We start from the raw sequence: 17,156 nt of genomic DNA on the forward strand, positions 1-17,156 counted from the left end.
CAAAGATTCACAACCCTCAGTGAAGAAATTTCTTCTGATCTCAATACTAAACGGTTTACCCCTCATCCAGCGACATGACCCTTAGACTCTCCGGTCTCTAAGCATCCACTCTGTCAAAGATTCTTTAAAGAATAAAGGTAAACATTTCAATTAGATCACCTTTTGTCCTTCTAAACTCTAGAGACTACAAGCCTGTTCTACTCAATCTTTCCTCAGAGGACATACCATTTGCCTTGTTAATATCCTGTTATACCAACACACTGGCCTGAATTTTCCCGTCAGCGATTTGGGGGCGGGGCCCGCTCGCCGACGGGAAAATGATGCAGGGTGACGTCGGGAAGAACCCCCTACATCATCCCGGTCCCTTTAAATTTTTAGGAAGGCGGGTGGACGGTGAAATCAGCTGTCCGCCCGCTGACCTGTCAATGGCCAATTGAGGCCATTAACAGAGTAATTAAGAAAATTAAAGACCTGCCTGTCCAACCTTAAGGCTGGCGGGCAGGCCAGGAGCCCTAGCGGGCTTCTGATAATACATGAAACCTCATCCACTGGCGGAATGAGGTTTCATGTCCGTTTTTAAAAACTTTTAACACATTTTATGTGATATTTATTAATATGTCCCATCTTGTATGACATTGTCACAAGGGGGACATGTCAATCATTTCTTAATTTTTCTATTTTTAAAGTTTTCTGGACTGTCAGTAATCTCCCTGAGACAGCACTTTGTCTCAGGGAGCAGTGCGCTCATACTTTGACAGCTGGGGAATTCCCCCCCGCTGCCCCACACACACACACACACACACAGGAAGTGCATAGCCAAAGAGGACAATGCCACACTTCCTGACATTACACACCATTTATCACCTTTTTATCCAATTACTTAACTGGTGTATATCCCTTTCCAGCCTCTTTACATTCTGCCTCACAACTTACCTCCCCACCAAACTTGGATGTGAAATTCAGTCCCCTATGTAAGTAAGCATTGATCTTTGTGGTACTCCACTAGTTTCATCCTGTTATCCTGAAAATGACTTGTTTAATCCTAATTCTGTTATCTGACTCTAAACCAATTCATGTTAATATATTATCCCCAATCTTGCACAACAGCTTGTTGTTTGGAACCGTAAATCTGAATGCACTACATCCACTGGTTTCCCCCTTATTTACACTGTCATTTGAACTCTCAAAAAAAATAATTTGTCAAACATGATTTCCCTCTCATAAAACCATTTTAACTGCTTATTTATTGTGATTGCCCTGGTACCCCATCCTAATAATTGATTCTAATGATTTTCTTATTCTTGATATCAGGTTAACCGGCCTACAGTTCACAGTTTTCTCTCTTCTGACTTGCTTGAGCAACGGGGTTATATTTTCTTCCTTCCAATCCAGAGGCACCATTCTAGAATCTAAGGAACTCTGGAAGATCAAAACTAATGCATACACCAGCTCTGCCGCCAATTCTTTCAAAAGTGTAGGGTGTAGGCCATTAGGTCAGGGGATTTGTCAACTTTTAGTTCCATTAATTTTTCCAGTGCTTTTTTTTACTAATATCAATTCCTTTACATTGTTCATTCTCATTATGCCCTTTATTGCCCACACTTTGCAGTATGCTCTTTGCTGCTCCTACTCTAAAGACAGATAGAAAATGCTTGTTTAACATTGATGCCATTTTTAAAATTCTCCATTGTAATTTCTCCCGTTTCTGCCTGCATGGGGCACAACATTTGATACCACTAATCTCTTGCTTTTTACATACTTTGTAAGAGCTTTCACAATCTGTTTTAATATTTCTTGTTGGGTTACGCTCATATTCTATTTTGTCTATCAATCACTTTGTTGGTCATCCTTTGCTGATTTTTAAAACACTCCAAATCCCCAGGCTTGCTATTCCTTTGGGTAGGATTATAAGCCTGTTTTAAGCTTAATTTCCCCAGTTGACCATGGCCAGACCACTTTTCCAGTGGAGTTATTATTCCTCAAGAGAATCCATTTCTGTTGCGAATTATGAATTATTTCTTCAAATGCGTACCATTACTTATTTAGTGATTCATCATTGTGACACGAGATTGCCATAAAAAGTCCTAAATCTAATACATGTGAATGTTTTAGCAGACAAAAACATAAGAGAAAGTGGAAAACTGCTTTCACTTGCTCTACACATACCCTTAACTGGCATTCTGGGAGAACCAGCTGAATTTAAAATCAATCCCAACAACCAAGCGCCTTCATTTTTTTTCTGTCAGTGAAAAGGGAATTTTACACAAAAGGTCTGTTCCCAGGTCCTGAGTAGCAGAAGGAATACACATAAATAATATTATTTTAAAGGATTTAGAAATGACAAAAGAAAATACCTTGGGAGCTTTATCTGCTTTGAGCTTTCGAACTACTTCTCCTTGTTGAGACACCTTGTCATACAGAACTTTGCTAACAGTTGAGTCTGAGGTCTTGGATACAGGGACAAGGCTAGCAGTAGATGCTGGTGGCTTTCCAGGCTTATATTCAATACCACTCTGCTGCTTATATTCTGCCTTCAAGCTCAAAAGTCCTTTTACTGCTGCATCCACCTCTTCTTTGGATGCTTTCTTTGCCTTCAATTCACGTACAACCTCACCTTGTTGAGCTACTTTGTTGTAAAGTGCAGTAAGGTCAAGAGCGTCACATGTTGAGGCAGGGGAAAGAGGTGATACAGTTGTAGCTGCAGAGTCAGCTTTAACCTAAAAAAAAATGATTTAAACAAAATAAATCAAACTGTAATCTTCCATTTAGTTTCTCAAGTTATTTTTTGCGAAGCTTTGCATTGTGAATAATCATCTGTTAAAGGCAGCACAAAACATAGGGCAGAATTTTGCCCTTGGCATGCGGGATCGGTCAGGAAGCCAACCACCATCAGCAACGCACTGCGATTATACGCAGCAGGTCAATTAAAGCCTGCCCAGCTTGATATGCGAGCGGCAGCACTGACCGTTGCCTGTGCAGGCGGGGGGCGGGGCAAGCAGGCCTAATGCGCAAAAGACCGCTGAATAATCTCCCTGAGGCACAAAGCTGCCTCAGGGAGATGAAGAATTTATTGAAAAAATTAATGAAGCATGTCCCTGCTCATGTGACTCTGTCAGATGAGCAGGGGTATGTTTTTAAATTAAAAAAATCAAAGTTTTTATTTCATTTGTATTTGATTTTGGAAACCTCATCCCGGCCGTGGACAAGGTTTCCAAAAAAATGCAAAGGCATTTCACCTGCCTGTCAACTGTTAGGATCAAACAGGCAATGAAAAATTCAGCACAATTGTTAACTTAATGTCTTTAATAGGCTTTTTAATTGTCAGCAGGCACACTGCCAGCACCAGCGCACACCTGCCAACTGAACTATCACAAGAGTGCGTCGGCACGCTCGGCCAATGTCAGTGCGCTTTATTTCATGCTCGGGCACACACCTGCATGCCGAGTGAAAAATCCTGCCCATAGAATTTTAATATGTGCAAGTTCGTTTTTAACCAATTCTAAGCCCATGATTAACAATGTTACAAAAAGGTGAGGCCGTTTTTTATGGTTTGCGATCCAGTCATCTAAATTAACAGAAATACAAGCACCTTTTTAGTCAATGATGCCCCAGCCATTTAGAAGGCAGTCTTCTAACAAAAAGAAATGGAGCCCAACATTCTAATGGACCCAGAACTCAGATTCAACAAACAATTTTCATGCTATGGTGCCTCCATTTTTGACACTTACGATCAGGTTAAACACTTCTGCTTTGAGAAGTCTTAAAAACAAAGCCAAACAGACTTACAGAAATGAAGGATGAAGATCTCGATTTATGGGGTCACTTCCACCCTGTTCTCCCATCCTACCCCACTTACAGTAGAAAAAAAAACTTGACAAAGGTTGTTGAATGACTAGAATTTTTTTTTTTAAAGACAAGCATATGAACACTTACTTTTGTCCTTTTCTCAATCAAAAACTGAAGCACACATAGAAGAAAGGGTAATTTTCCTGCACAGAAATCGTAACCTGTTTTAGAAATAAGCTTAAGTTTGCAGATGCTCTGTTGCATTTAAAAAGCTATTCTTACCACTTTAACTGCATCATGTTTACTCTTCTCCTTGGAACCAGAGGTCGGCATTTCCTTGGTATGACCATCAGGGATGTAGATCAGAACACAAGGAGATTCTTTGCAACTATGTGGACTAAAGCAAGACCAGGAGATACAGGATTGGCATCAAGTAAATTCTAAAATAGGTTTAGCTTAAAAAAAACGATAATATATAGCTTCTTCAAATATGGAAATGACATATTATAATATTCGTATTTCAACTGCTACAGAGTTTGAAAATCAAGGTAGTACTTCATACAAATATCTAAACATTTGGCAATATCAATAGACTGCTATTTAAATGAACAATCTGTCATATTCTAGAGACCTTTCTCACTTCTGCATGAAAAATGTGGTAGACAGAGAGCACTTGCAACGAGTACCATGATTATTCCTTAACAGTTCATAAAAGTTTAATTTTATCATTGCTGGACAAAATTTGATTCAAACTTTTTACAGTTAAGAGCAGTAAACCTGAAATAACACTAACCACATGGTTAATAAAACATATAGTCACTGACAGTTTTCCTTCCATCAAATATTCTTCTTCTCCAAAAGGTAGAGGATGAGAATTGCTCACCTAACTGGTTCATATGGCTGATCACAGATAAAGAAACCTCTTCTTTGTAGTTGGATGATATCTCCTTTTTTCAGGTCTTTTAGACAGGGGTCGCCAAGCATTAGCTCTTCTTGCTGAAAGAGAAAGTATTTTCTTCCCAATTAAATCAATCATTGAGACCATTCCCAATGTTAAACTGTAACAAAAGCCAAGATTTGAAGCCACTCAAAAAGGCAATTACGAAGTCACTCATGAACAAAAAACTGCATCACCTATTCCTGAAACAATTCGAATCGATAAGTGATCACATTTGCATATGAAACACATGGAGGAGTATTTTCTCCCCGTTGGTGGATTAGGCGGCAACAGGTGCACGTGCAGCCGATCGCGATTAGCTGCGTGCCTCCATTTTATGTGGGCAGACCAATTAAGGCCCGCCCAGCGTGACACGCACCTGGAAGCGCTGAGTCACAGGGAGATTAGTTTGATTTTTTAAAATTTTAATAAAGAAAAAAAAAATTTTAAGACATGTCCCCATGTCACATGAGCTGGGACACGTCAATGAATTTTATTAAAAATTTTTATTAAACTTTAAAAGCCTTCATGAAACCTTATCCCGCCTATGGATGAGGTTTCATGATAAATGTGAAGGCCACCCAAGCTCTTCGCCTGCCCGCCAATCTTAAGGTTGGACCGGCAGCTCAGTAAATCATTTCAATTAGTTTTTAAATGGCCTTAATAGGCCTTTGACAGTTTGGTGGGCACACAGCTGACTCCGTTGTGCACCTGCCGAACTAAAGATCTGCATGATGCACAGTGACGTCGGGACACATACCTGACATCACCAAGGGTCATTTTACTCGTCGGCAAATGCGCCCTGCCCCTGCACGGTAACCCGAATATTCTGGCCATGTACATTACTCAAGTTCAAAGTTATGGAATCCACTATTCTGGGCTCTTGGTGCAATAATCCCATTATTGTGGAGAAAAGTTATTCCTCCAAGAACATCATACAACAGGAGTAGTTATTGAAATTGCAAACACCATTTGAATTTTAACTAGCTATAAATGAAGTACAATTCAAAATTCAAGAAACTGAGTGAATAGCAATAATATTAATACACTGTCACAACAGGGAGAATTTGAAACCGGAACTGCATTAATGCTTAACGAGTTTAATCCACTGCACAACAGTTTCATCACTACTGTTCAACCACACTGAAAATGGAGTATTAGGGAATACATATTTCGATTTTAAGTTATGCACTAATTAGCCAGACAATTTTAAATCTGGTTAGAAAACCTGTCAATGAGACCCAATAGACTTTAGAAGAGTTTGTTAATCTGCAATTAATTTTACTTTAGCAATTTTAAGCTCAATGAAATGCTTACAACTCATTTAAAAGGAAGCTCCTATTAAGAAATGTGAACACTGTTACAATTGCCCTGTAATTTCTAGCATCTAAGTTTTAATAATAAAATATTAATTTAATCAATTTAATAAAATAACTTTTACTGACATTTGTCTTGCAACTAAAAGTTCACTACAAATAAGAATACCTTGCTGTTTCGATTTACATGTTCCTTGAAATCTTCATCCTTGCCAATGACAGGTTTACTGATTAGATGTTCATAATAAACACATACTGTGGGAACCAATGGAGCTTGTGGATTCTCAGTTAACCATGTTATCTTTGTTGTCTTCTTATAATCCTTGTTATCTAGATTTAACGTTGCCTCAAGTGATGTAATCTTTCCTCCGGAATTTCTACAAATAAATATTTGTATTATTAAATCTGTCGTATCATTTGGTGTCTTATAAAGAATAACAGGAAGTCAGGTTCTTTGGGATAGGGCAGGAAACTTCATTATAATACATTTCTCACCTGTTAATTTTAGTGATGTTAATGTTACCCCAATTGATGAAAGTAACCATTTCTCCCTCTGTGAAAGTTTCTGCATCTGCTCCTTCAATTAGTACTTTGGGTCCGTACCACACAGGTTTCAGCCCTACATCTGGATTCTGGCCAAATAAAAAGAAAAAGAGTGCGTGTTAAAAGAAAAGAAGAAATATTAATGCTTAGACCAAGGGGAAAATAAACAAAGGAGGTGCTGTATAACATTTGCATTTGTATAATTTGTAATTTCTATACATCTCTGAAACCCTGTTTAATCTTGTATACTTCTCTGTAGATGTAGTGTGGATTTAACAGATCAAGCCTGTCACTACAAACTAATTTAAAACTATACACCTCCTATCTTAAGTTTCAGTACAGATTAAACAAAATAACAGTGCAAACAGATGCATGTTTCAAGACCGAATGCAAGCCTTGGATTTGTTCAACATATTCCCAGGGTTCGAGAGATAGAAATACTTATGTACAACATCCTGATTTTAAACCATGACTGGATCTTGAAATGACCTAATAGAGATCCTGATGTTTATCTCTGAAACTTGGTTTCAAATCTAAACATACAACTGGAACAACAGTCTCTGATAGTGCATAGGTTCCGATAAAAAAAATATCAAAAAATCAGCTCAATGCAGTTCTTGTAACTTTGGCCCATGACAAATGCATGTATTAATGGATTATTTTACTCAATGGCCACAATTGGCTGGTTTAGGAAACAAAAAAAAAAAATGTATTTAAAGGTTACCAAAAATCAAGTGACCCATTCCTTAGCATAACTTCTTTTTTATTTGTAAACTCATTGACATCAGCTATTTGTGCATAACCAACAATTGAGAGTGAGTCCACTGAAAGAACTGTATAAATGCACTGACCTGTCTTGCAAGGATAGAGTATTTTTACATTATTCGCTAAAACATGAGCAACAGTAACTTATGACAGTAAATCAGAATTACTTGCATGTTATAACAAATTTTCATGATTCTCAACAGCACTGTTTTAACATTTAGCAGTTATATTTATGCCATACTGATATAGGCAGATTCATAGCTCCATTCATAAGGCAGATAGTTAATCTTAAGTAGATATATTTAATCACATTATCCTGGAAATGACAACAGCTACATATAATACTGGCTGATAGAACTGCTGAGAGAAACTTTTTGTTCTATAATTCTTGCCCATACTAGATGTTTAAATGTGAAAAAACATGTCAACTATGAGAGATTAAATACATTTTGGAAGTGCCAGTTATGTCTAAATTCATCACTAACAATTGTAGGCTATTCCTTTTTAAATACAACTAGATATCATTTAACACTACATTTGAAACTGAGAAAGCTTCATTTACTTAACCATCTGACTGAAAAATTGGAAAAAAATTAAGTATTTACATTTCTAGGCCTCCAATGTATCAAAATTCAATAAAAAGGTTAATCAATCAAATTAAAAACTACAAGGGAGATAATTTTACACAAAGCAGACTTTTATCCTGCACTTGCTTTTTCCTCAGTTTCTTTCTCAAATTCAAATTTAAAAAGTTGATTGTATATTACATTTTTACACCCTCCATTTTTAAACTTTAGTACCTTGGGATGCTTGGCCACATCTTTCATCTCTTCCTTGGCCCCTGGCACATTCACGGGCACTACATCATTCTGCAATAATGCTGTATATCTAGGTGCCACCGGATCAATAACCTGAAGTAAATAAATACGGTCATTTTATTTGTATAATATAAACTCATATTCCATTTTCATCTACATGCAATATCCAAAATGGGGGTATATTGAATTGTTTAGCTTGCTGCAACTAACAATTATGCAATGTTAAATATAAAACATTTGAAAACTGGGAAATATTTTCTGAAGAGGCCTGTTAATGCACTTAAATGGTATCCAGAAAACTACACACAGAGGTTAAATGGATTTTAAGTCTTTAAATTTTAAGTAAATTCCAATTAAAATTTCATGTACCTTGATTATTTGCAGTTAACTGCAACAACGTAAACAATCCTTCGCATGAAGCATAAGTTTAAAAATTATAAAAAAAGCCATTCCTTTTGAATTGATGACAGAGAAAAAAATCATGTTACAAAAGCACAAAGTGTGGCACTGAAGTACAAGCAAATGGGAAAGTTAGCGAGAAATTAGCTCAAGATGTCAAATTCAAATGGTTTAGATTAAGACCCCAGCCAAACAGCCAAAGTCCGAGAATGGTATTTCTGCACTCAATTAATTAAGTCATACAGTTTCACTTGCTATCTGTGCTGCCAATTTCATTAAATTAGTTCAAGGATTGTAAACTGTACTGTGCTCCTTTTCTGGTTAGAAAATTAAACGCCTAAGTCATTTAATACTGTACATTAGACATCATATGGTGTTGTTTTTGTTGTATAACATTTATATAAGATTACATTTTGTACAGTATTTTTATAGTACGTCATATTAAACTCAAACAGAACACAAAGCACAATGGCAGACTAGTATTTAAATAGCTTTTTTTTTTTAAAAAAAGCATAACATTAGTTGATTTTCGGGACCCAAAGTTATTAAAACATGAAAGCTCACAAATTTACAGGAGTACACGAAGTTTGCCCCTCAGCAATCAATTCATCTTCACTCAGATTTGCTATGGTGAAAAACAAATTAAATACTGTCCTACCAGTGGGGCAAGACTGAAAAGAAGTTTTTAAGAATTGCTTAAAAAGGTTGCTCCAAATATTGAGAGCAATAATTATCTCCACATTAACTATTCATCTATGTAAATATTCTAAACTCAATGGTCATGTTATCAAAATGTGCAGAAAACCATACCAGCTAAACCACACAATCACAAAAGTAGTTCAAAAGGTGGCTGGCTTTGCACACACCTTGAACTTTAAAGCAATGTTGCCATGCTATTCAAGCTGAGGTACTCTAATCAAAGCAGAAAATTCTTAAGTAATACCTTGTTACAGTTAGCTTGCAGCTTGAAAGAAGCAGAAAATGTAATGCATAATTTGTGTTTAATTCATTAAATTTGCACAATTTTTGGGTTAGAGAATATTTTTCAAGTTTTTTTTTCTTTCCATACTATTATTCAAAACTCAAAGTAAACATTTTTTATCCAAAGTTGGATTTCTTATACAGTTTAAAGCATCAGAAAAAATAATTGTCACCACGTAACCAGTCACAAGAACATTCCATTTTCCTCAATGAGCTGTAATTTGCATACATTCAAACCTCAAAAAGTGCAACATACGGCAACGTTACTCAACAGATAAGAACAAAGTGCAGAAATGCTGTGATTAGTTCAGATTTACCTTTTTATTAAAAGCCCAGAGTTTGTCCCACTCCATGTTCACAACAGATCTTGAGCCACCCTGCATCACAAAATTTATACACCCTTTTAAACAGAGGATAAGAACAGCAATACACCTTTACGAATATATTTTACAAAACAATTTGTGATTTATATTACAGTACATGATTTAGAAGAAAATGAGGGGGTTTCAGAGGGCAATGGTAGTGCAGGGTGAAGAATAGGATCGCTGACACCAATACAAATGACATGATAGTATGGGTCTATGGTGAAAAGCATCATCTAGCTCACATTTAACTCACTTGAGCAGCAATAAACTGTTTTAATCCCTCAACAGTCATCCCTCTCCGCAGGACTCCACGTACTGTTGGAAAGCGAGGGTCATCCCTAAACACAAAATTGTGGACAAAGAAATTAATAAAACAAAAACAATAGCGCAAAAAGGCAATATGCCACTCTGTAATAGAATCAGAGACTTATTAAATTGTAAATCTTTGTATAAGCTAATTCAAAAAACAAGTCAAGTTTACAGTTTTAGTGCAAAAGTACCATCCATCCACAAGCCCTTCATTAACGAACCACGTAAGCTTCCTCTTCGATAGTACAGTGTTATTTAGGTTAAGGCGGCTGTACTCCCAAATATAAGGTTTCCGAATGTCCAGGGCATCAATGATCCAGTAATATTGCTCATCCCGGTCATGGTACTCTGTTGTCCTAAGTGCATGTGTGACACCTTCAATGCTGTCCACTATAGGGCATGCAAAGTCGTAAGTTGGATAAACTCTGCAGAAAGAGGAAATAAGTGGAAATCCATAGCATTTACTATATTGTCCATATTAAACTTGATTCACCACTAATCTACTCAGACATTAATCTAATCAAATTCTTTTTGTAGTATCTTGGCAACCTCCTTGGGGATGTATGAGATAGTGCAGTCTACTGAATATGAAACCAAAACTGTAGCCTTTTGGTTATGACCAGTGCAGAGACAAAAAAAATTGTAAGCTATCAACCTTTTCCTCAGTTTAAAAAAAATTCTGAATAACTAGTTTCTCTCATAACCCAATCAATGTAATTGCTCTCCAACTTTTCACTCTTTACCTAGCTAACATGCAAGTCAGAGTAAAGAACTTTGAAAAAATTTCATCACAAAAACCATCGAAATTGTGCAGATTAACCAGGTCATATAAACAGTGAGGGTGTTTATAACCAGTCGGCCAACACACCAAGAAGAAACACTTCTAAGCTACATATAGATTAGCTTTTTGTGGACTACGTGAGTTTTCATACAACTCTCCAAACAACTCTAAAACAAATTCCTTAGTTGCACCATAAACCACCACACCATCAGTGAGATGTTTCAATTTACATATGAAGTTCCCAAGAACACTGTGGCGAAAGGGTACATCACAGACAGCAACTTTCAGATTTTCACATCTAACTACCCTTGCCTAAAGCTGCTGAGAGATCCTAAATATTTCCTCGATCTTTACTTGTAAATATTATTAAATCTCAGCTTTCCAATTACATGTTGATGGCTACCTATTGGACCCTGAAATAGTTAAATTAGGTACAACTTGACTGTATAGACTACATTGTTAACAATTTCACACTTCAAAACAAAAATCTTAATACGCAGTTAGCAGCATTGCTACGATTGTAGGCTGTTGAGGGGGGATTGGGGGTGGAGGGATGGTGCAAAAAGAGTAGAGAACATAATGCTCCCTCTGTAGATTTACAACAGTGTTGGGATGAACGCCTGCAAAAGCCTCCTGACACTACAGCCGTATCAAAGCCTCATTCCAGGGGTGTAGCATCTGATTTTTTTTTTTTAAAAAGGGCTTAAAATGCCCGACAAATTATATATATCCTGGAGTAATTTTTGCAGAACCTAAATGTGACTGATATACTTCACTTGTATTTGAGCCCAGTGCGAGGATGTGGCATGTTCTTGCATCGGTAGATCGTGGGGTCCCTAAGACAACCATTATTGGATGCCATGTCAATCTTTGCTCGTAAACAGCAGGTTTGCCCATATTTTGTTCCAGTCTTCATCTCTTCCCATATTTGCAGGTTCTGCTGTACAGCTGCAGGAAATAAATTGCGTGCAATTAGGAATTTAAATCTATGAAGTTTAATATTAAAGAACCCACAACTAAATAAATACAATAGGAATTCTTCCTCCATTATAGTCATTCCTTGGAGCATCTGAAATCTATAAGCTAGTTCAGTTAATACATTCTGAGAATACTTGTGCATGACGAGGTATAATAGTGAGCTGATTCTGGCAGGGTTTCAGTTATTCCATCATGCAGGCATGTCATTTTGCATCTACTACTACTCCGAGAATGCACTTAGCTTCCCTAAGGAGAACATTTGGTCATGAAAATCTTATGGTTTTTTGGTGCCATTTTTTAAATTGGTGCAAATTCAGAATAAAAGTTACTAAACAAAAGGAGCAATTATTCTGTGGTACTGAGCCAGGAAGATCTCAAAAGTCCTAGTTTTGATCTCAGCCCTGTGCTTAATTACACAATCATAGTAAAATTAGTTTCATAGCCACCAGGTTAGGCAAGGCAAGTCAAAATTCCTATTTAAATGCTGTTCTGAAACTTTTGTCAGAAACTGTAGAAGGAAGTCAAGCGACAGCAGAATTGGGCTCAAATACGATGTCTACTGCAGTCAAGAAGCTTCAGAACACATAGCATCTAGTCTCACAAGGCAAGGTGTGGGAACCATGCCACAGTATGAATCACTTTTTTTAAGGAGAGGTGGGAAGAGAATTAGAGTGTGAATAAAGATTTGATAGCTGGTAATCCAGGATACCACGAAGCAGAAATTTAATAGTACTCACAATTTGCCCTGTGTTTAGACTCAATCCTTTGTTCACGCTCTTGTTTCATTTGATCTGGAGGCGTGTCATCTGCATAAGCTTTTCCATCTCTAATCATTTTGTCAGCATATTGCATTATAATATTAAAATGATCAGAGGTGTAGGTGAATTGGTTAGGTTTTATCTCCAGCATTGAAACATCTTCCAGTATAACCTACAGAAAGCAGTGTATGTTAGACACAGTTCAACTCATCAGAATGCAATGCAACAGGCTTCAACTTAATTCTGTCGTACAAGTTGAGAAAAATCCTAAATTTCTCATTTCTGAAGGAATCTGTGCTTGGAAAGGCTTATACATTATGCTGTTCAGTAAAGTTTCAAAGCAGGTAGCAAGGCTTTCTAGTTCCTCAGTTATATAATGGAGGTGAAAGCTAGAAGGAGTAACATTGGAGGTTTTCTGCAAAGGTGGAATGCAACATTTTTGAAATTCAAGATGCCGCACAGTACGCTTTTTTATGATCTGTACCAGCTCTTAACCTAGGATGATCAAGCAAAAATAAAAACAGAAGAAACTTAGCAACTCACTGGAGTGGCAGAATTTACAGTTTCAATTGACTAAATGCCAAGTTCATCCTGAACTTTTTCCATGTTGTTATTTGATTTGTCAGATTTAATTTGGAGTGGGATTTTAGCTCACTTAGCAATGTAACAGCTGTAGTGCAAGTAAAGAATCTAAACTATCTGTAGTTTGGCCAGTATGATCTCAAAATATAGAAACCATTAAATCCAGAAAAAATATTTTAAACTAATTAATTCAAACTATCTGAATATTAAAATGAACAATCTTCATAATCAATTGACTATTTGATTGTTAAAATGAGTAATCACCAGTTATATCTAGGCATGGATGTGTTTATTAAATGCATTTCAATAATAACCTTCTCAAAGTCTTCCTTTTCCTTTTCAGGATTGGTATCATCGAACCTCATGATGAGTTTCCCCTTAAAGCTCACTTGATAATGTTGATTCAAAAGCGCAGCTTTGGCATGTCCAATGTGTAAATAACTGCAAGCAAATTATTAAACAAACAAATAAATGCACCTCAATAACAGTACTGCATACTTAAATCAAAATCAGATTATACTATCCACAACATTTATAACTCCAAAAAAAAAACTGTACTTGATTTAACTTGTATTTATGTGGCATTTCTAAAGTTGAAAGAACAAGCCAAGTGTTTCACGAAATTTAATCAGCCAGAAATGAAAGCTATGGCAAAGGTAAAATTACAAGGAGATGATCAAGATCTAGTCAGGAGGTAGGTTTTAAGGATGTTTAAGGTGGAGGGGCAAAGGAGTTCCTGGAAGGGGTTCCACAGTCTGGGGCCTCTATGGCTGAAGTCAGCCATGAAAGACCAAGTACAGGAGGAGCATTTGGGACGGAAGAAAATACACAAGAGACCAAAGTCAGAGGAGCAGTGGGTTCTGGAAGAGGAGTTGTAGGGCTAAAATGGATTAGACAGAAGCAAGGCAATAAAGGGATTTAATACCAAGGACAAAAAATTTAAATTTGAGGCTTGGGGTTCTGGGAGTAAGGGGTTCATCGATGCACTAAGTGGATCACAGCTTCAACTTCATCCCACCATTAAACCTCTGACTTCATCTATGAATTCTCTTCAATCACCTTTTCCCTGTCCTTTTCTTCCAACAACAACTCATATAGTGCCTGTAACATAATTAAAAAGTCCCAAGGTGTTCCACAGGAACATTATAAAATAAAACATGACATCGAGCCACATGAGACATTAGGCCAATGACCAAAAGCTTGCTCAAAGAGGCAGGTTTTAAGCAGTGTCTTAAAGGAGGAAACAAAGGTAGAGAGGTGCAGGGAGCTCCTGAGCTTAGGGCCTTTGCGGAAGGCACAGCCGCCAATGGTGGAGTGAATAAAATCAGGGATACTTAAGAGTCCAGAATTAGATGAGTACAGATATCATGGATGAGCTGTGGGACTGGAGGAGATTACAGATATAGGGAGGGGCAAGCCATTGAGGGATTTGAAAACAAGGTTGAGAATTTTCATATCAAGGTGTTGCTTGACAGGGAGTCAATGTGAGTCAGTGAGCACAAGGGTTAGAACACAGGCAGCAGAGTTTTGGATGATCTCAAGTTTAAAGAGGGTAGGATGTGGGAGACCAGCTAGCAGTGCATTGGAATAGTCAAGCCTGGAGGAAACAAAGGCATGAATAAGGGCATCAGTAGCAGATGAGCTCGGACAGGGTGAAGTCGACATTAGAGGTGGGAATAGGCGATCTTTGGGGTGGTACAGATATGCTGTCAGAAGCTCATTACGGTTGCAAACAGCCTTGTTCAGCTTCAGACTGCGGTCAGGGAGAGTGATGGAGTCAGTAATTAAGAACAGGGTTTGGAGCCAGTAATTAGGGAACAGAGTTTGGAGCCAGGACCAAAAACAATGGCTTCAGTCTTCTCAATATTTAATTGGATGAAATTTCTGCTCATGTAGTACTGGATGTCAGATAATCAATCTTATAATTTAACAGCGGAGGAATTGAGAGAGGTGGTGGTGGTGAAGTACAGCTGGTGTCGTCAGCATACACATCAAAACCAATGCTGCGTTTTTGGAAGATGTCGCTGAAAGGTAGCATGTAGATGCAAAATAGAAAAGGACCAAGGGCAAATCCTTAGCGCACACCAAGGGTGGAGTGGGAAGATAAGCCATTGCAGCCATTTCTGGCTACAATGAGATAGATGAGAATGGAACCAGAGAGAGCAGTTCTACCCAGCTGGATGACAGTGGAGAGGCTTCAGTGGACAATGGTTTGGTCAACCATGTCGAAAGCTGCAAACAGGTCAAGACTGATGAGGGTAGTCTTCCTTCATCACAGTCATGTAGGATGTCATTTGTGATTTATCATTTAAATACAATTGCCAAGGTGGAAATGTGATTTGAGGGTTTCAAATATGAAGTTCCAGGAAAGAGACGCACGCATTTGGGAGGTTAGAACAAGTTGAAAGAATTTGGAGTGGAAAGGGAGGCTGGAAATGGGGCAGCAATTTACAAGGGTGATGGGTAAAGGGTTCTTTTTCAGGTGCAGGGAGATAATAGCAGATTTAAAGGGAGAACCATGAACAACATGAGGACCAGGAGGGGAGGTTGGGTAGTCATCAGTTTGGTGAGTATAGGGTCAAGGGAGTAGGCAGCGGGTCTCATGGACAAAATGAGCTTGGAGAGGCCATGAATGGAGGTAGGCGATAAAAGAAAGCAAGTTGTGCTTTCAGGGTAGGGCAAACATTTTGCAAACTCCTTCTGAACCCAGAAGGATATAGCATTCCAGCCTTCTCACTTCTTCTGGGTGTTAAATAGCTTTTACCTCAATTCAAAATATTAATTCCCTCCCTAGCGATATAGGGAGGTATCATATTTCCATTTCAGAACACTAATTCTAAAGTGCATTTCTTCCTCTTTATAGTCACTAATCTTCCATGACAATACTACTTCATTTGTCCCATTATGCTAACATTTTAATTTTCTGATTTCTCTCATATTCAGTACCTTAAAACCTCATTTCTCCCATCATCATTTTACACTTTTCAGTCCAAGATTTTGACGTTTTAAAACATGCAGCAAAAACGGAGATGAGAAAGATGCATTTATCTTTTGTAATATTTTTTGTATACACATCTTCCAGGTGGTTTGCAACTCCAACAATTACAAGCTGGAGGTAGATGGCTCAGTACCAGTTAGTACAAAGTCAAAGCAGTTTAAAACTAAGAGGCTTTTCCAAAAAGATAGAAAATTTAAATCCATTAACCCACCCGCTGGCTTCAGGTGGAAATCTTACTACCACTTTACCGATTTCTGCACCGGGCAGTTCAACAAATTTTCCACGATCCTGTTTCTTCTCATTCATCTGCAAGGATAATGAAGTACAAAGCATAAACTTCTGTATGAAGAATATTAACTAAAAACTCCATTTATATAAAAATAAAGCTTACCTACACAATTTAAACTTTTGCTAAAACAAAAATCATATGGCAGCTACAGAAAATGAATTCAAGGTCATGTGTTTTTTTTAAACTGAGCTGTAAAGTATCGATCCCACAAAATGTTTGGCTGTGCAAATGGAACGTTTTTTTCAGGCTTCTACAAATTGATTTGATTAATGCGCAACTGGCCTCACTACCAATTTAATGACGCAAAAATAGATTAGAAGTATCAAATTGGCAAGTGAATTTGTAATTCATTATTTTTTTTTCTTTGCCGACGTATCCCATTGCCGCATGCCTTTCTGACTAAGGCAATAAGTTAAAGAACAGATTACTGTTCTACGGCTAGCCACTTGGGAGTCCAGGGAGATAAATCCAGGTCAACTCATTCATTCCTTCCAAGCTCTAGGAAGTTCCTTTTCATTGCAGCACTGTCAAAACTGGAAACACACCATGGG

General features: G+C 37.6%; 1 protein-coding gene across 2 annotated transcripts in view; it reads right to left on the bottom strand.

Annotated features, from left to right (window-relative positions):
- Window positions 1–17,156, bottom strand: part of eprs1 (glutamyl-prolyl-tRNA synthetase 1) — a 73,117-nt gene that overhangs the window by 22,966 nt on the left and 32,995 nt on the right. The window contains exons 6-18 of one of the 2 annotated variants that reach the window (XM_041217187.1): window positions 16,528–16,622; window positions 13,633–13,759; window positions 12,716–12,908; window positions 11,777–11,948; window positions 10,411–10,644; window positions 10,164–10,248; window positions 9,863–9,922; window positions 8,148–8,258; window positions 6,535–6,671; window positions 6,209–6,416; window positions 4,670–4,782; window positions 4,069–4,183; window positions 2,355–2,717 (exon numbers count right to left, since the gene is read on the bottom strand). In XM_041217187.1, coding sequence (XP_041073121.1) covers window positions 2,355–2,717; window positions 4,069–4,183; window positions 4,670–4,782; window positions 6,209–6,416; window positions 6,535–6,671; window positions 8,148–8,258; window positions 9,863–9,922; window positions 10,164–10,248; window positions 10,411–10,644; window positions 11,777–11,948; window positions 12,716–12,908; window positions 13,633–13,759; window positions 16,528–16,622 — 2,013 coding nt within the window. The remainder of the gene's footprint in view (window positions 1–2,354; window positions 2,718–4,068; window positions 4,184–4,669; window positions 4,783–6,208; window positions 6,417–6,534; window positions 6,672–8,147; window positions 8,259–9,862; window positions 9,923–10,163; window positions 10,249–10,410; window positions 10,645–11,776; window positions 11,949–12,715; window positions 12,909–13,632; window positions 13,760–16,527; window positions 16,623–17,156) is intronic. The other variant, XM_041217198.1, reaches the window with a different exon arrangement.

Source organism: Carcharodon carcharias, chromosome 2, assembly GCF_017639515.1.
Source record: "Carcharodon carcharias isolate sCarCar2 chromosome 2, sCarCar2.pri, whole genome shotgun sequence".
Classification (NCBI taxonomy): Eukaryota; Metazoa; Chordata; class Chondrichthyes; order Lamniformes; family Lamnidae; genus Carcharodon; species Carcharodon carcharias.